This window comes from Vipera ursinii (genome assembly GCF_947247035.1).
Source record: "Vipera ursinii genome assembly, chromosome: 1".
In the NCBI taxonomy this organism is placed as follows: Eukaryota; Metazoa; Chordata; class Lepidosauria; order Squamata; family Viperidae; genus Vipera; species Vipera ursinii.
Genome location: NC_139512.1, coordinates 9,857,424 through 9,877,383, shown reverse-complemented (window position 1 = coordinate 9,877,383; position 19,960 = coordinate 9,857,424). Strand labels below are relative to the sequence as shown.

The 19,960-nt window shown below is 43.2% G+C and overlaps 1 protein-coding gene across 1 annotated transcript in view; it reads left to right on the top strand.

The window, feature by feature from the left end:
* Positions 1-6,172: 6,172 nt before the first annotated feature.
* Positions 6,173-19,960, top strand: part of BSG (basigin (Ok blood group)) — a 33,809-nt gene continuing 20,021 nt past the window's right edge. Inside the window, exon 1 of the mRNA XM_083364664.1 lies at positions 6,173-6,493. Within this exon, the coding sequence (XP_083220790.1) occupies positions 6,424-6,493 (70 nt within the window). The 5' untranslated portion in view covers positions 6,173-6,423. The remainder of the gene's footprint in view (positions 6,494-19,960) is intronic.

The window sequence follows — 19,960 nt, the reverse complement described above, 5'->3', positions numbered from 1 at the left end:
AATTTATATACCGCCCTATTCCCGGAGGACTCAGGGCGGTGTACAGGGAATATTAAAACAAACATACAAAAATTAAAATCAGATTAAAACAATTAATTAAAGTCCCCAAAATTTAAAACTAAAGCCTAATAAAAATTAAAACATATTAAGGTATGCTCTGTTGCAAGTTTGGAAAAAATATCGACATAAGTTAAGTTATAAAATACCAATTTGGGCAATACGTAAACATGCAATAGAAAATATAAATGTGGGATTTAAACATGATGTGATTACATACAAAGAGATTCTTTGGACAGAAAGGAATGTATGGGAATTAAAGCCATATAATATTTTAAAAGAAGGAAAGATAGATGGTACAAACTTTTTTTCAGTATGGGCAGTTACAAGCAAGATGGAAAGAAGATCAGAAAGCTGGTATTTCGATAACTGACAGAAATTTGGTAAAACAAATTAGAGATCAAGGTCAAGCACATATAAGAAGGATATATAATGCACTGATAGAAATTGATTCAGAAACGGAACTTGTTAAGGATTGTATGATAAAGTGGGCCCAGAACTTTCAGGAGGTTATAACAATGGATACTTGGGAAAATGGGTCAGAAATGTAAAATTTACACAGGCTCAAAATTTAAGAGAGTATTAGTTTTATATGATGTATGATTAGTTATTTATTATTGGTTAGTAATTTAGTTATGTTTAAGGGGAGTTACAAGTGGGATAGAATTTAACGTGGTTTTTTTTAGTTAAGTAGCATATTTTAGCTTAAGTTTGTATTAGTTAATACCCTGTATTCAGCTCTGGGAAGTCTGGGGGGGAGGGCTAGGGAGGGCAAGGGAGAGGGTTGGGGGGGAGGGAGTTTATGTTTTCAAAAAAATGTATTTTAAAACTTTTCAATTAAAAGAAAAAGAAAAATATAGTTCAGTGGTTCTGAGATCACATCTGCCAGTTCCTTGAGAACCTTGGGGTGTAATCCATCTGGTCCTGGTGATTTGAACTTGTCTATGGTGGACAGGAAGGGACGCGGTGGCTCAGTGGGTTAGGACGCTGAGCTTGTCGATCAGAAGGTCGGTAGTTTGGCAGGTCGAATCCCGAGTGCCGCGTAGCAGAGTGAGCACCTGTTACTCGTCCCAGCTTCTGCTAACCTAGCAGTTCGAAAGCACGTAAAAATGCAAGTAGAAAAATAGGGACCACTACGGTGGGAAGGTAACAGCGTTCCGTGCGCCTTTGGCGTCTAGTCACATGACCACGGAGACGTCCTCGGACAAGCGCTGGCTCTTCGGCTTTGAAACGGAGATGAGCACCGGCCCCTAGAGTCGGAAACGACTAGCACGCATGTGCGGGGGAACCTTTACCTTTACCTATGGTGGACAGGTGCTGTCTATGATCTTTCATCCATAGATTGTGGCTTGTTGCCATGTGTAAACCTAGCCTGTTTTGATTTCTTCCACAAATCAGGGTTTAAAAATAGCTTAGTGAAGAATAGGTGAAGCCAGTTATGTTTGTTGCCTTATAGCACCAAATGGTTTGTGCTAATAGGGTCGTCCCCTGAAGCATTGATGGAACTGGGAAATGAATGTTTTTTTCCCCATTATGGAAAAGAGTTGTGCAAATCAATAGCAACAAAATAAAAATGGTCTTGATATACAGGTAGTCCTCGACTTACAACAGTTTATTTAGTGTACAAAGTTACAACAACACTGAAAAAATGACTTTTTTATACAAGTTTTATTGATTTTTTTAATATTTACATATACATGTATTTGTGAAACAATATGGTGGTTGGGTAGTTAAAATAAGAAATAACCAATTATAAATAGCTCAGGTTGGTTCGACAGAGATGTCCTCTCTGATTCCCTTAGTTATTACGTAGTCAAAATACGTAAGTTAGTACACTACTAGTTGTAACATAGTCAATTAATAAAATTTAAAATATATTTTCACTAATACATATCAATATCCTGTTTTTAAATTTCATCCAATTGCAATAGGATATTCTAGAATAGCCTGTAGTATATTGAAGAAAGCTTAATTTTTGGGTAACCCACAATTCCCTATTTCAGTAAAAAATAATTCTCTTGTCTACAAAATTTACATTGTTCATTACAAAACATTCTTACGTTTTACCATTAAAGTCTAGTTTTCATCTTAACAAACCACCAGTTATTAGAAATATATTTTTTGTCTTAACCGTTCAACAATTATTAAAATCCTATCTTTTATATATAAAATTCTAGATTATATACTGTAGTTCAAAAGTAACCACTGATATATTCTATAAGTCATCTTAACCGTACATCAATTATTAAAATACTATCTTTTGATATGTTATTCCGATTTCTATAATATAGTTTGGAGTTATATTCTAAAAGCTTACTTTTGTTTTCCTTTACAGATCTAAAAGCTAAATGTAAAATCAGTTATATTTTTTAGAGATTCCCCTTAATCCATCTAAATAAATTTTTATAGTCTATCTTTAGGTATCCCAAAAAAGAAACAAGTTCAGTTTTTTAAATCTAACTCTTGCCTTCCTTTTGTGCCAATCATGCTTCCCTCTTGGCATCTTTAAATTCTCAAATGTATCTTCCTTTCTTCCTATACCCCTTATTTGAATCCAGGGAGCGTATCCAAATGTCAGTTTTGCAAGGAAGGTGTCCCCTTTGTAACCATTGCATTTTTGTTTTAATAATTCAGTTTTTGATGATTGATATATGTTGTTGTTAGCTGCGAAGTCGTATCTGACCCATCGCAACCCCATGGGCCACGTTCCTCTAGGCCTTCCTGTCCTCTACCATCTTCTGGAGTCCCTTTAAGCTAACGCCTACTGCTTCAGTGACTCCATCCAGCCACCTCATTCTCTGTCGTCCCCTTCTTCTCTTGCCCTCCACCTTTCCCAGCATGAGGCTCTTCTCCAGTGAGTCCTTCCTTCTCATTAGGTGGCCAAAGGATTTGAGTTTTAGCTTCAGGATCTGGCCTTCTAAAGATCAGTCAGGGTTCATCTACTCTAGAACTGACCTGTTGGATCGTCTTGCAGTCCAAGGGACTTGCAGGAGTTTTCTCCAGCACCATAGTTCATGATATAATATAGTTGTCATTAAATCAGTCAATTCTTTTTGTTCTTCCAATTCTATCTGGGTTAGGTAGAAAGTAGTAGCTGGTATTATGGTTGTCATTTGATTAGTTGAATTCTCAATATAGTACAGTATATTTGAAGGCCTTTAGTGTCTTCACTCTTGGTGTTGCTTTCTTCAGGTGCTGTTGCTTTTTGAATTGTAAGTTTTGTAGTTGCCATTAAAGTTTGGACGTTAAGGTTTTCTGTAGGTTCCTTTTGTTGTTCTTTGAAATCTTTGTTGTTGTTCTTTGAAATCTCCTATTTTAGTGTTAGTTTCCACTTCTATTTGGTTTTGGATTATCTTTTCCTCATTTAAAGTCAAAATTTGATTTGGTGGCTTTAAGTTGTCAGATTTTTCTTGCAGTTTGGGTTTAATTTGCTGTCATTGCCAAAATCATGTCCAGTATCAGTTTATAATCAAGTGGTGGGATGTATTCATCCATTTCATTGTTGTTTGCAGCTAAATCTTCCATGGAAGCTGTTTTAATAATAGTCAAAGATTTTCCACCTCCTGAAGAGTTGTATTCAGTGCCAGGTGTTCCCACACTTATCTTTAAGCATAGTGTCAAGGACAGCTCTGTTATTCAGTCAGCTCTCACAACAGAAAAAGGAAATTTACTTGCTGTACCATGTTTTGCCACAAGATGTCATCAATAACATATAACATGCAATGTAAGAATTTTCTTTCTTTTTTCCAAATTAATATAGAACTTTTGTAGGATTAGTCCAAATTTTTTCCTTAATTTACAGCTTAGAGAGAAAATAGGATAGTGGATCCCCAGCAACAAATAGAAGCTTTTTAGTAAATACAGATGAAATTGCTTAATTTCTTTGCTGAATTAATTAAGTTTCTTTTGAAGCTTTGAGGCTTTAAGATTTGTTCCCAATGTAAATATGCGCCGCTTTCTGAAAAAATGGGGAAGGAGATTTTCAGGAAAGTCCCACAAGAAAATGGTTGAGGGAATAGGAAAGGTAAAAGCTCACCCAGGTCCTCCAGATTGCTTCTTAGTGCTAGGTAGTGCTTTTGGCTTTCAGCAGGGAGCGGCTTAGTGATAGGCCATCTTTATGGCTGGTCTCTTCTTCGGGCCAAAGGAGATGATTCCTGATTCCAGCGGAGGGCTGCCACCCTTCTGCAATCGCAGGGAAGTCCTCCTCTCCGTAATCGCCCCTCCAGGGCGATTTTTGACCCTTTTCAGGGTCCTCCAAAAAAGAAACGGATGGCAGGAAGCAGACTGTTCCTGTGCATCCAGAAGCGCCACACGTGCAAACCGGAAGCCCTGAAAAGATGACTTATGACTATTTTCAGTTATGAACATTGCAGCATTCTGATCATGTGATCCCCTTTTGTGACCTTATTACAAGCAGTGAATGGGGAAGCCAGATTCACTTAACAACCGTGTTACTAACTTAACTGCAGTGACTCACTTAACAACTGTAGCATGAAAAGTCGTAAAATGGGGCAGGATTCACCTAAATGTTTCACTTAGCAACAAATATTTGGGACTCAATTCTGGTCACAAGTCGAGGACTAGCTCTATAAATTAAGAGTTTATTTATTTATTTTTGGGACTTATATGCCACCCTATCTCCCAAGGGACTCAAGGCGGCTTACAACAATAAAAACAACAATACAAAAATTAAAAAACGAATTAAATAACAGCCCCAAAATAAATTTACTACAATTAAAATTAAAACATTTTTAAAAACCCATCATCAATCCAGGTCAGCCTGATGGAAGAGAAAAGTTTTGAGGTCGCGGCGAAAGGACCGGAGGTCCGGGGCCATCCGAAGCTCAAGGGGAAGCTGGTTCCAAAGGGCTGGTGCTCCCACAGATAAGGCCCTCCCCCTGGGGGTCGCCAGCCGACATTGTCTGGCCGACGGCACCCTGAGGAGGCCCTCTCAGTGTGAGCACACTGGGCAATGGGAAGTCGTCCCCGGTAGCAGACGGTCCTGCAAATATCCCGGGCCTAAGCCATGTAGGGCTTTAAAGGTAAGTACCAGCACCTTAAATCTCAGTTCTGTGCAGAAATATATTATAACCTGACATTAGGAGTTGGATTAATCTCTAACAGTGGAGTCAAAGGGGATAGAAGCTCTTGTGTGGCTTGCTTGCAAACAAAATTTGGATTCCCTCTTGAGCTGGTAAGTCTCTGGAAGCAGCGTCTGGGAGAGCAGGTGGGTAGGGGTAGACTGCTCCTAAACACAGAGGCTCTCTGAAACGTCAGTCATTTGAAAACCTTTCTGCTTCTTGAATGCGTCTTATCTTTTTTTTTACACCTAAGATTGAGCTGGTTTATGAAACCATAATTCCTTTTACACGGATTAAGCTTCGCCGTTGCAGAGTATGGTGCTTTTCATATGCGTCTAAAACCTGTTCGTTTGCTATTCATCGGCATAAACTGATTTGAGGAACTTAATCGAAGCGTGATTTCATAATTGTTAATTGCACAATCATTTCCATGAGGCCTGACAAGGTTTATTACTCAACGCGCGCCCCCCGCCCCCTCGGGCCAATAACCTCCAGCGAGGTCAATGTAGCGCTTTTGACGGCCTCGTGTCCTTCTGCACGATCCATAGTAAGCAGGGAGGGGCTGGAGAGTGGGCGGAACCGCTGTTTCCTCGCCTTGTGGTTGGCCGTCAGCATCCATTGCGAGGTGAGAATAGTCTGTATGGGCGTACATGTCTTTTTAGCGGAGATGGCGGATTGGCTTGGGCTGCTATCAGTCTGCAGGCGCCATACTTTGATTGGGCAGCACAGATTTCTCAGGAATCCGATTGGTCGTTGCTGTTGCGCCCGCCTATTGGCGTACGTGATAGCGTAGAGGTCAGTACTTTGTCTCACCAAATCATGAACGCTATAGAAGCGTAAGGTCTGCTCTTTCCCGAGGGCCTTTCCTTCTCAAGCCCACTTTTTTCCGATCGCTATCGTCTGCGCCGCCCCTCCTGGGTTGCCCTATGCCACACAACCGCTTCTCGAGCGTCAACTCCTTCAGCGTCCAACCATCAGCCAGCCGATCACTGCTTGACCTATGATTGGCTGGGACTCATGACTATCATTTCAAAGTCGTCTCACCCAACTTCCCACTTTATTCCCCCCGCCCTTTCGAATCCCGAATTCTAAGTGGACAGCCTTTGCGTCATTCCAACGGGTTTGAGCCAGTAGTTAACTCGGCGCTCCTCGCGCTCGCCCGCTATTGGCTGTCGCCTTGTCGGCTCGCCCCTTTCGCCCCCTTGAAGGGCTCAGCGCCTCAGGGGGACGAAGTGAGACCGGCTGGAACGTGTGAACTGTGCGGGGCATCGGCAGCGGGGCGGTCATGGCGGCCAGGCTCGTGCTACTGACGCTCGGCTCCTTGCTCTGCGCCCTCGGAGGCGCCTCAGCAGCAGGTAGGGCAGAGGAAAGGCTGGTCTGAGGGGGCTCCAGGGCGACTTCCATGCCCGAGGGACTCCGGAAGGGGGGCGTCAGTTGTTCCCCTTTGAGGTTCTGAGAGGAGGAGGAAGAAGAAGGCAGGGGGGGGGTGAGGGGGGAATCTTTCATAAAGTGAATCGGGTGAGGAAGCCTTTTTCGCTCGTTGATCCTGGAGGAGGGAAGATAGAGGGGAGGGGGCCTCGTATATTATTGGGGGGAGGGGAAATCTCCCCTCAGGATAATGAAGGGGGGGCTCCTCATATATTATTGGGGGGGAGGGAAAGTCTCCACTCAAGATAGGAGGGGGCCTCCTCACACATTGGGGGAGGGAAAGTCCCTCAAGATAGAGGGGGGCTCTTCACACATTATTGGGGGGAGGGGAAATGTCCCCTCAGGATAATGAGGGGAGGGGGTCTCCTCATACATTATTGGGGGAGGGGAAATTCCCCTCAAGATAGAGGGGAGGGGGCCCCGTACATTATTGGGGGGGAGGGAAAATCTCCCCTCAGGATAATGAAGGGGGGGCTCCTCATATATTATTGGGGGGGAGGGAAAGTCTCCACTCAAGATAGGAGGGGGCCTCCTCACACATTGGGGGAGGGAAAGTCCCTCAAGATAGAGGGGGGCTCTTCACACATTATTGGGGGGAGGGGAAATGTCCCCTCAGGATAATGAGGGGAGGGGGTCTCCTCATACATTATTGGGGGAGGGGAAATTCCCCTCAAGATAGAGGGGAGGGGGCCCCGTACATTATTGGGGGGGAGGGAAAATCTCCCCTCAAGATAATGAAGGGGGGGCTCCTCATATATTATTGGGGGGGAGGGAAAGTCTCCACTCAAGATAGGAGGGGGCCTCCTCACACATTGGGGGAGGGAAAGTCCCTCAAGATAGAGGGGGGCTCTTCACACATTATTGGGGGGAGGGGAAATGTCCCCTCAGGATAATGAGGGGAGGGGGTCTCCTCATACATTATTGGGGGAGGGGAAATTCCCCTCAAGATAGAGGGGAGGGGGCCCCGTACATTATTGGGGGGGAGGGAAAATCTCCCCTCAAGATAATGAAGGGGGGGCTCCTCATATATTATTGGGGGGGAGGGAAAGTCTCCACTCAAGATAGGAGGGGGCCTCCTCACACATTGGGGGAGGGAAAGTCCCTCAAGATAGAGGGGGGCTCTTCACACATTATTGGGGGGAGGGGAAATGTCCCCTCAGGATAATGAGGGGAGGGGGTCTCCTCATACATTATTGGGGGAGGGGAAATTCCCCTCAAGATAGAGGGGAGGGGGCCCCGTACATTATTGGGGGGGAGGGAAAATCTCCCCTCAAGATAATGAAGGGGGGGCTCCTCATATATTATTGGGGGGGAGGGAAAGTCTCCACTCAAGATAGGAGGGGGCCTCCTCACACATTGGGGGAGGGAAAGTCCCTCAAGATAGAGGGGGGCTCTTCACACATTATTGGGGGGAGGGGAAATGTCCCCTCAGGATAATGAGGGGAGGGGGTCTCCTCATACATTATTGGGGGAGGGGAAATTCCCCTCAAGATAGAGGGGAGGGGGCCCCGTACATTATTGGGGGGGAGGGAAAATCTCCCCTCAAGATAATGAAGGGGGGGCTCCTCATATATTATTGGGGGGGAGGGAAAGTCTCCACTCAAGATAGGAGGGGGCCTCCTCACACATTGGGGGAGGGAAAGTCCCTCAAGATAGAGGGGGGCTCTTCACACATTATTGGGGGGAGGGGAAATGTCCCCTCAGGATAATGAGGGGAGGGGGTCTCCTCATACATTATTGGGGGAGGGGAAATTCCCCTCAAGATAGAGGGGAGGGGGCCCCGTACATTATTGGGGGGGAGGGAAAATCTCCCCTCAAGATAATGAAGGGGGGGCTCCTCATATATTATTGGGGGGGAGGGAAAGTCTCCACTCAAGATAGGAGGGGGCCTCCTCACACATTGGGGGAGGGAAAGTCCCTCAAGATAGAGGGGGGCTCTTCACACATTATTGGGGGGAGGGGAAATGTCCCCTCAGGATAATGAGGGGAGGGGGTCTCCTCATACATTATTGGGGGAGGGGAAATTCCCCTCAAGATAGAGGGGAGGGGGCCCCGTACATTATTGGGGGGGAGGGAAAATCTCCCCTCAAGATAATGAAGGGGGGGCTCCTCATATATTATTGGGGGGGAGGGAAAGTCTCCACTCAAGATAGGAGGGGGCCTCCTCACACATTGGGGGAGGGAAAGTCCCTCAAGATAGAGGGGGGCTCTTCACACATTATTGGGGGGAGGGGAAATCTCCCCTCAGGATAATGAAGGGAGGGGGTCTCCTCATACATTATTGGGGGGAGGGAAAATCTCCCCTCAAGATAATGAAGGGAGGGGGGGCTCATATATTATTGGGGAGGGAAAGTCTCTGCTCAAGATAGAGAGGAGGGGGCCTCCTCACACATTGGGGGGAGGGAAAGTCCCTCAAGATAGAGGGGGTCTCCTCATACATTATTGGGGGGAGGGAAAATCTCCCCTCAAGGTAGAGGGGGCTCATACATTTTTGGGAGAAGGGAAAATTCCCCTCAAGATGGGAGGGGGCCTCGTACATTATTGGGGGGAGGGAAAAATCTCCCCTCAAGGTAATGAAGGGAGGAGGGGGGGTCTCTTCATGTATTATTGGGGAGGGAAATCCGCTCAAGACAGAGGGGAGGGGGGCTCCTCATACATTATTGGGGGGAAGGAAAGTCTCTGCTCAAGATTATTTATTTATTTATTAATTAATTTAATTTGTATACCGCCCTTCTCCCGAAGGACTCAGGGCGGTGAACAGGGAAATACATAATAAAAACAAGATACAAAAATTAAAAAATTATTAAAAAGTAATTAAACAGCGATGCCCGTAATAAATTAGTACAGATTAAAAGTTAAGACCAATTTATAAAACCCAACCCCATCCCATCAGGTCAGGCCGGCTTGTTCAAAAAGGTGGGTTTTAATGAGGGGAAGGGGCTCTTCATACATTACTGGGGAGGGAAAACCTCCCCTCAAGGTAATGAAAGGAGGGAAAGTGCCTTCCCACATGTTAATGAGGGGAAGTGGACTCTTGTATATTGGTGTGAGGAAAATCTCCCCCTCGGTAATGAGGGGAAGGGGCTCTTCTCATGTATTATTGAGGGGAGGGGAAAATGTGTCCTTCAAGTTAATGAGGAGGGGGGGCTCATTGTGCATTATTGGGGGGAGGGAAAACTCCCCTCTAACTTAATGGAGATGTATCCTCATACATTTTTGAGGGGAGGGAAACTGTACCTCATGTTAATGAGGGGAGGGGGAGCATCCCACATACATTAATGGTGGGCAGAGTTGGAGAAGCTCTCTAAAGGGTTGGAGTTGGTACTTATACAGTGGTTGGGGGAACAGGGTCCCTGGTGTGGCTGGTGGGGGAAGTCTATTCTGTGTTACAGTATTGGGGAGGTGAGAAGTCCAAGCTCATATATTGGGTATTTATTGTGTTTTTAGGCAACACACCAAGACTGAATAGAATTGTGTAGTTTGAGCTTCAACCTATTGTGCGAATTGGCTAGAGACTATATTGTTTATTTTGGGTGCCCAAAACCTGCCTCACAAGGTGGTGGTTGCGGGAAAATTAGGAGGAGGAAAGTGTGATGGATATGTTCACTGCCTTGAGTTATTTGTAAAAAATAATAAAGGTGGGATACAAATAAGTAGTATTCACTTGATGTAAACCTAGCTGTACTGTGGGAAGCGGTCTTGGGAAGAGCAGTGGAGAGATACTGACCTCATGATAAGGGGCCAGAGGTTTAGTATCTCACATACTTTTTGTGTAGGAAGAGAATAGCTAAGAAGCTGAAGCACATGAGATAATATAGTCCTTCCTTGTGGGGGAATGGGGGAATGGTGAAAAGGAGGGGGAAAAGTTGAGACGTGTGAGTGGTCTTCCACGCATGGAGGATATATTCATATACGGGATAGAAGAGACTGGAAAATACAAATGCTGTCACTTATGTTAGACTACTAATAACATTTTCTTGCCCATTTATTATAGCTTTCTTGTTTCCCAGTTTGATATTTGTCTGTGGCTTAAATATTAAAAAGGTATAGGTATTTATATTTTTAAAAAAGTTATAAAATTAAGGGTTTTAAAGAAAATTCATATTTTATTTGAACTTTGATTTCCAGACTATTTTCAGTATTTAAAGAGATTTTCCCCAACACCCCTCCCAGTCATTATAAAATGCATGCCAGAATTCCCCTTGGAGAAAACCCAAACAAATTGTGCTATACAATAATTACAAGTAGCAGTGTGTCTTGAGAATGAATTTAAACATTGAAATGAATATCAAAAACTATGACAAAGTATAAAATTAAACACACAAGGAAAGATGTTCATGTCTTCTCTCTGGCATGCAGATTTCTGTGTGTAAAGATTTTTTTTCTTCTGGGCTATTTAATACATAGTTATTAGACCTATCTCTGGCCATGCTTGCTAGTTATGGAGAAATTCCCATTGTAGGAATTTTGCCAGTGCAAGTAGGATATGCAAGACTAATACAGTATTAAATATTAGTAGACTTCATTATCTACGTTTCCTATTCCAATTTTTTGAGCATCCCTGTGAAGGAATTTAAATCCCATAACTTACATTAACTAATGAAATGTAAAAGAATACGTACCATAAATTCATACAAGTCTTTTCAACAGACTATTTAAATCAAAGCTATACTATATCTTTTCTGTTTGATTCCTGTTGCAAGGATGCAACACACAGTGGGATGACTTATGGAGGTGAAGAAAGACTTAATTTTTCCCTTTCTGGGATTCTCAAGAAACATTTTTGGGTATTGATAGGGAAAGAAAAGAAGCTATCTAAGGGCAGTTGTTTGTACTGACAAGCCAGAAGTGTTGTCCTTTGAGTCAGATGAGCAGTTTCCAAATTCGATAAATAAAATTCTGAATGCACTTGGAAACCATGTTGATGGAGAGGAGAGTAGCATGTTACAAAGCTTGAAGGAAAAGTTCACCTGGATCTGAGACTTGAAAACAGTGTAAGATTGCTGGATAGATTTTTTTTCACATGGGTGTTAGGAAAATTAGGGTATGTTTGCCCACCATGAAAATTTAAATGTAAAGAACGTAAATAATTAGTGTGCCTGTAGAAGAAAGAAAGGTTAGGAACTTTTATTATGTAGCTTATAGGGATTGAGTTTCATAGGTGCAGTCATGTGAATCTGCAAGGAGGAATATGAGGATATTCTGCAAGTCAAATTTAAATTGAAATCACAATGGCAGTGTTGGCACAACACACCCTCTTCCGAATAGTTTAAAAGGTAAAGGTTCCCCCGCACATGTGTGCTAGTCGTTTCCGACTCTAGGGGCCGGTGCTCATCTCCGTTTCAAAGCCGAAGAGCCAGAGCTTGTCCAAGGACGTCTCCGCGGTCGTGGCCGGCATGACTAGATGCCAAAGGTACACGGAACGCTGTTACCTTCCCACCGTAGCGGTCCCTATTTTTCTCCTTGCATATTTCTTACGTGCTTTCGAACTGCTAGGTGGGCAGAAGCTGGGACAAGTAACAGGCGCTCACTCTGTTACGCGACACTCGGGATTCAACCTGCCAAACTGCCGACCTTCTGATCGACAAGCTCAGCATCTTAACCCACTGAGCTACCACGTCCCTAACTTCCAAATAGTTTACTGCATGCTTAATGTAAAAAGATATGTAAACCAAAGAAAAACGTACAGTGCTTCTGTCTTAGTGATGAGTATGAACCTCCAAACTTGGACTAATTCTGCAAATCATGAGTAATTGACTTGTACACATAGATGTAGTGAGATACCGGAGAGAAATGTGTTATACTTAGATCAGGGGTCCCCAACCTGTGGGCTGCTGGCCACCGGGCCTTGGGACAGGCAGGCCAGTCCACGCACATGCCCCCATTTGCGCTAGCGCCGCAGCCATACAGTGCAAAAACAGGATGCCGCGCAGTGCAAAACTGGGCCAACGCTGTGCCTCGGGGCATGAAAATGGGCCAACGCCGCACTGCGAGGTGAAAAAAGGGCCCACACCTCAGGGTGCGAAAATGGGATGCTGCACCTCTGCACGAAAGCAGGCCAAGTCGGGGCACAGAAATGGCACTGTGCACAAGAACAGGGTAGGGCTAGTGAGTATAATGCAAGCAGTAGCCCTGCCTCGCTTGCGTCACGCGCATGCTTGCGGCCCCGTGCTTCAGCGTGCATGCGCCCTCCCTTTCCCTCCAGTCCACCAACCAAGAAAGGTTGGTGACCTCTGACTTAGATTATCTTACTTTGAAGAAGGAGCGGAATAAAGGACTATAATACTGTAGTGTTAAGGGTGAGTCACTTTTTAGACATTTAAAATAAAATAGTAATAGGGTGAAACAAATTTAGATGGCTTTGTGAAAAAAGGAGGAATTAAGTGTCTCATACATCTTAATGGGACCCAGTATTTTGTGGCCCAGGGTAATAAGTTTATTCACTGATGAAAATTGTCCCTTTAATGTGAATCATTTAAATGTAAAGCGTCCTTGATCTTTTTCTCTCCTCTTGTCTCCCAAGGTAGAATTCATTTTCCCACCCATTTTAGTGACTGTGGTCTAGAGAACAGATTTCCTGACATTTCAGGCCTACCGTGGCTGGCATCTTCAGAGGCAATGCCAATGAAATACCGGGAAATCTGATCTCTAAATCACAGTTGCCAAACCCTGAAGCACAAAACTGCCCAACAGGTTTGTTTTTTTATGCTTGCATAATCCTTCAGTTCCTAATCTAATTGAACAATGTGCCTTTCCTGTATCGCAGACATGGTTAATATGTTCTTGGTTTCATAGAAATTCCACTCCGGTGCTATTTGGCATACAGGCTTTTAAATTAGATATGGCTTTTAAATTAGAAACTGCAAGACTTGTAATTCTTAAGACCAGCTATCTTTGATATTTCATATATTTTATTGCTTTTCAGTTTGCACTGAAGGTAGAAAAGTTAAAGGAGCCTTGCAGTACAAATAAGTTCCATGTTCCCACTATTTTATTTATTAGAAATAGGCATATACGTGATGAGAACTCCTTAATTACACAACGTGTGGATAGTCTTAGCCACAGGTGTCAAACCCGATCACATCACGTGCCGTTATCGTAACATTTTTTGCCTTTGCGGAGTCGGGGTGGGCGTGGCCTGTGCATGATGCATCCGGGTCGCCAGTTTGACACTCTTGGTCTTAACCATAGTTTCAACGGGAAAGCTGTGAGCATCCTAGAGACCATGCTAAGTCCAAAAAAGCTAGAGAATTCTGGGAGGCCGGGCACTCGTACAAATCAGCCCTCAAGAGGCCCACAGAAACGACATTACGTACCATTCGAAAGAGACAGTCAAAAGGCCAAAAAGGAAACAAAAAGACCAACTCATCTCCTCAGACCAATCAACATCCAGATAAGCAGAGATTAATATTAAAGCAATCAAGCAGTAAACAGCCACCAATACTGGCAAAGCAAGCCATTTTTGCATAATAATAATAAACTTTATTGTCGCTTTGAATATTTATTTTTTATTTTTTTTATTTTAATTCCATTTATATCCCGCCCTTCTCCGAAGACTCAGGGCGGCTTACAAGCTTAGCAGTAGCCTTCATTCTATGTATATGCCTGCTTATTAGGGCTTTCACACACACCCCAAGCGGCATTATTACAAAGTCAGCTTAATTGCCCCCAACAATCTGGGTCCTCATTTTACCTACCTCGGAAGGATGGAAGGCTGAGTCAACCTTGAGCCTGGTGGGATGCGAACCTGCACTAATTGCAGGCAGCTGGTGTTACTTAAGGAGGCATTAGCCCACTGCTCCACCAAGGCTCTATACACCAGTATAGACCAGTTACAGCTCTCAAAGGGTCACCACCTCCAATACACACTCCTTAACGAAGAGCAAACCCCATTCCCTTCTAGCACTGGTGATGTTACCTAGTTGGATAATGAAATGTTTTCAAGAAAAACAACCAAGCTCAGAAAGCACCAATGACCAAACAGTTTTATTTATTCTTCAGGCTAAACACAGCTGGGAGTTGAAATGGGCAGAGGTCTTTTGCTTCATGAAGTTCTCTGCTGGATTGGGTCACAGTATGTTGTCCTTCAGTTTATAGAGTATTATTCTTTGCAAATTACTTTCCAAAACATATATAGCATAGTGGCTGGCCTCACAATCAGGAGGCTGCAAGTTCGATCGTAGATAGCGGCAGATATTTTTGTCTCTGGGCACAAAGAGAAAATATCTGCTGTGAGCTCCACATAGGCGTCAGGGAGGGATCCGGCAAGTAAACGCTCAGCTCCATTCAGTTGCCCTGACTCCATCCCGATGCAAGGAATTATAGGGTTGTTGAAGGAAAACATGCTAACCATTCTTCTTCATTTCTTTTAGTTTAGAAAAAAAAATCAAAATTTTTAAATCCGATAGATTTGTCATTTGTGCTTTCCTCTTAAATTTTAAAACCTCACCCAGCTTCTTTTGTAAATCTAATGAAACATTTTTCTAACTCATTCTCCTGGCCCGAAGATTGAAAATACACTTTCAATATCATGTTTTATATTTGTCATTTCTTCAATAATGTCTTTTGGGCATAGTCTGCCCATAGAAGCAAACGTGATGACTGACATTGTTAATATTGTGGCTAATTTACCGATATTCTTAATCATCCAGGTCATGGTTGTCCCCGAAGTGCTTTTTCAAAAGACAACTGGACTTTCTTGGGGGGGGGGTTGTTGTTGTTTTCACTTTTCATCCGAGAGGTTTTTTCGGTTCATAAAGAAGCTTCTTGGATGAGAAGTGAAATATTTTCAAAGAAAAAAACCAAAGTCAAGTTCCTTTTGGGAAAAACAGCTTTGGGATTTTTGATTCCATTCTTCAGAAGTCTTTTTTAGTACTTTTTATTGTTAGTCTTTTGCATCCTTTCATATGCTTATATATCCTCCACCAAAAATCTTGAGTCCCCTCTAGTGTCCAATTTTTGGAATCATAAAATTGTTTATGTTTGTTGTATCTTGTGAATGCCAAAACAGGGCATATTTTCCACGAGAAGTTGTTTGTTCTTTATAATTAATTCCAAAATCTTCTTGTAAGCATTTCAATGCACCAGTTCATCTAGATCCGTGGTGACGAACCTATGGCACGGGTGCCACAAGTGGCACGCAGAGCCCTCTCTGTGGGCACGCACTCAGTTGCCCCAGTCCTAGGCCTTCAGCTGGGTTTTATAAAACCTTTTTGCTTTAGGCCTACACCGCCATGTGCAAAAAAAAAAGTTCAATCAATCAATTTCAACTTCTCAAGGAGAAAAAAAAAGATCTCGCAAGGTTGGAATTCATTGATTGAACTTTTTAGTCCCACCCAGTCTGCCGTTACCACCACAGCCATGTCCACACAATTGGCCACACCCACCCAATAGGCCATACCCACCCGGCACCCGACAATACATAAGTGGGTTTTGGGTTGCAGTTTGGGCACTCGGTCTCTAAAAGGTTCTAGATGTAATTTTCCAAGATCAAAATTTTCTGAAGCCGTTTGCTGTTTTATTTCAGCTTCCTTAAAATCTTAAGATTATGATTCAAATTTCTTTCTGGATTGAAGGCAGAGTCCACCCTAACAATATCAGACTTGTTCTGAAGATTTGAAATAGCTAGAAGTAGTTAATGAGCAACTTCCAAAAGTGATTGGAAAAGTGAGTTTTTTCTGAACTTTTAAGTGTCCTTTAAAAATCTCCACTAGGTTGTGAGCAAGGTGGCTAATCCCATCATCTCCCAGTGTTCAAGGCCACGGGAAAACACTGTTGTGAGAAGCAGCCATTTGGAGCACATGTGAGCAATCTCCTTTCCTCTCCTTATCCAGAAAGTTTCCTTGGTTCCCCCCCACACACAAACACACACAGAGCTATGTTGGCTGTGCTTCAACTCGCCATGCCTCCTGTGGAAGTCTGAACTTATTTATTTATTTATTTATTTAATAATATTTATATACCGCCCTTCTCCCGAAGGACTCAGGGCGGTGAACAGGGCAAGAATAAAAATACAAAGTTACAAAAATTAAAAAAGAATTAAATATCTGCCCACTAAAAACAGTAAATACAATATTAAAACCCCAAGAAAACAACAATGAAAACCCCCACCAATCTCCCATCAGGCCAGGCCGGCTTGTTCGAATAAGAATGTTTTTAGATCGCGACGAAAGGAGCGAAGATCGGGCGCCATCCGGAGCTCAACCGGTAACTGATTCCATAGCTCCGGGGCGCCCACAGAGAAGGATCTCCCCCTGGGGGCCACCAATCAACATTCTCTGACAGGAGGCACCCTGAGGAGGCCCTCTCTGTGGGAACGCACAGGGCGGAGGGAAGTTGATGCTGGCAGCAGGTGATCTCTGAGGTACTCCGGACCCCTGCCATGTAGGGCCTTAAACACCATTACTAGTACCTTGAATCTCACCCGGAAGACAACTGGCAGCCAATGCAGCTCACGGAGCAGAGGTGTAACATGGGAGTATCGGGAGACTCCCAACACAACTCTCGCGGCTGCATTCTGCACCAGTTGGAGCCTTAGATAACTTAGATAACAGTCTAATGAAACTCTCTAAAATTTCAGAAAGTATAAATGTCGCTTGATTTTTAATATCTTGAACAGTTTTGCTTCTAGAAGATTGGAGCCTGTTTGATGCTGGAAACCTAGTGTGTTTTTTTTCTAAGGGTGTGTGTAAAATTTGTTGAGGTTGAAACACCTCCAGTGCGGTTAGAATAACCCCTTTCAAGTTTGAAACAGCTGATCGGCCTCAGAAATAGTTTACATATCTCTTTTGGCTCCTCTAAAGGTTTCCTAGGGTTTCTCAGAATCTCTGGCTGACATTTCTGCTCTTGTTCTTAGACATGTGTGCCATTCTAAAGGACACTTAAAACTTTAAAATGATGACCGTGCTTTCATTTACTCACGTTGACTTACCACATTATTATATTGCAATAACTTTTTAACGCTGGAGGTCAAAGTGGATTGGGAAATAAGAGTAGTCCTCTGTAATGAAATAGCAGCGTTCATCTGTATATGTTCATTTTATAGCAGTATCACGTGTTCCTTCGTTGTAATTTTGCCCATGCAATGTTTAGTTTGTCACATTTGATAAGATCTTTGGAGAGATGGCCAAAGGTTTATTATCACTGATTCACTTATGCAAGCAATGCTTAGCCCTTTCTTTTCATATTAAAACTCTGCATCATGCAGTGAAACCAGTGGGGGATAGATTCAAAGCTGATTGGCAGAATTCATAGTTGGAGCCTTTGTTGTTATAAAATTCTGTGATGATGCCCAAGATAACCTTTACAAACTACGATTGAAACATCTGCCAGTAGTTAAGGTTTATTTATTTATTTATTTATTTTTGGGACTTATATGCCGCCCTATCTCCCGAAGGACTCAGGGCGGCTAACAACAATAAAACACAATAATACAAATGTTAAAAAAGATTAAACTAACAAGCCCCAATGATAAAATAATAAAATATTTAAAATATTCTGTTTAAAAATCCCTATCGTCAGTCCAGGTCAGCCTGATGGAGGAGAAATGTTTTAAGGCCGCGACGAAAGGACCGGAGATCCGGGGCCATCAGGAGCTCAAGGGGAAGTTGATTCCACAGGGCAGGCACTCCCACAAAGAAGGCCCTCCCCCTGGGGGTCACCAGCCGACATTGTCTAATTGACGGCACCCTGAGGAGGCCCTCCCTGTGTGAGCGCACCGGGCGATGGGAGGTCGTTCCTGGCAGCAGACGGTCCTGCAAATATCCCGGGCCTAAGGTTCCTGGTTTATCTCTAAGGTGGTGTTAGAAATTTGCAGTAAGAGATCTTCGTGCCATGGCATAAGTAATTTTGTAATATTGGAAGACATTTATAGCATTAGCAGGTTACAAAGTGCTGGTGTTTATGCGCATGCCCAGTTTGAAGTAGAATCTGCATCTGAGATCTCTTGCATTTTAGTTAGAAGGATCGGAAGGAGGAATTGATTGGCAACAAGACGTTGTAGACCTGTAGTTGAGTAGAGATAGTCCTCAAGTTGTGACCATCATGGAGCCTCACTATCACGGCCATAACTCAGGTCGGTCATAGCAGTAGCACTTAGACCAGGGGTCTTCAAACTTGGCCCTTTTATGACTTGTGGACTTCAACTCCCAGAATTCCTCAGGCAGCATGCCTGGCTGAGGAATTCTGGGAGTTGAAGTCCACATGTCAATAAAAAGGCCAAGTTTGAAGACCACTGACTTAGACTTATATACCACTTCACCGTGCTTTGCAGCCCTCTCTAAGCAGTTTACAGACTCACCCAAAAAATCTGGGTCCTCAGTTTACCAACCTCAGAAAGATGGAAGGCTGAGTCAACCTTGAGCCCCTCAGGATCGAACCGCTGGCAGTCGGGAGAATCATCCTGCAATACTGCCTTCTCATCACTGCCCCACCACAGCTCCTGATTAACTCGATTTTACAGCCCCCTTTGAGGCAGTTGCTAAGTGAACCAATGGTATACTATGGGCACAGGTTTGCCGAAAACAAAGTAAATGCTGTTGATTTTTTTTTTGTGGCAAAACTACGATAAGATGCTGTCACATGACTATGGGACGCTTCAAACAGGTGTAAACATGAGCCAGTTGCTGAGGGCCCAGAGTGCAATCGATGAGACTGTGGAAGGCTTGACCATCGGACCTTTGAATCGAGGTCATAAGTATCCCCTACGTGCGTCCATTCAGAAGTTTGAATGGTCACTGAGCAACGAAGTCGCAAGTTGAGGACAATCTATATGATTTGAGTAAAACAGTAAAGAATCACAAGAGATGCTGTTGACAAACCACAGGTGATAGCACTTATATGCTACTGGATCAAAGATGTAACACTTCAGAAAATCTAAAAAGATTTATTTGTAACCCAGCTGATTTCTTAACATATCTCAGACGATTTTCTTTGCTTCATTCAGAGGCATTTTTCCTGTTTATGCTTCACCTTCTCCCCCTCCGCCCAGAGTTCGAATACTGCTGAAAAATTGACTGACAGTTCTGTTTACTTGGGAGTATTGAGTCTTGAGTATTTTCACATATCCACTCGAAAAAAGATATTTCAGAGTGTACAAGTGACACCTGTTAGCTTATTAAACCAAATGCCTCTTTTTCTGACATTGTGCTGCAATGTAGATCATTTCCCCTTTAAATCCAAATTAGAAAACATAAAAAAACAGGTACAAAAGAAGAAAGGGGGGGGAAGGAGTGTGTGTTTGTGTGTGTGTGTATAAAAGCTTCTTAAAATAAAAGTTTTACATAACTCTTTTAATAAAAGATTGGTGATATTTCTTTTCAATTGTTTGTACATAATTTAGTTTATAAACAATTGTTTCACGGGTATCCGTTAAATGCACGGTCTTCACTAAGTCA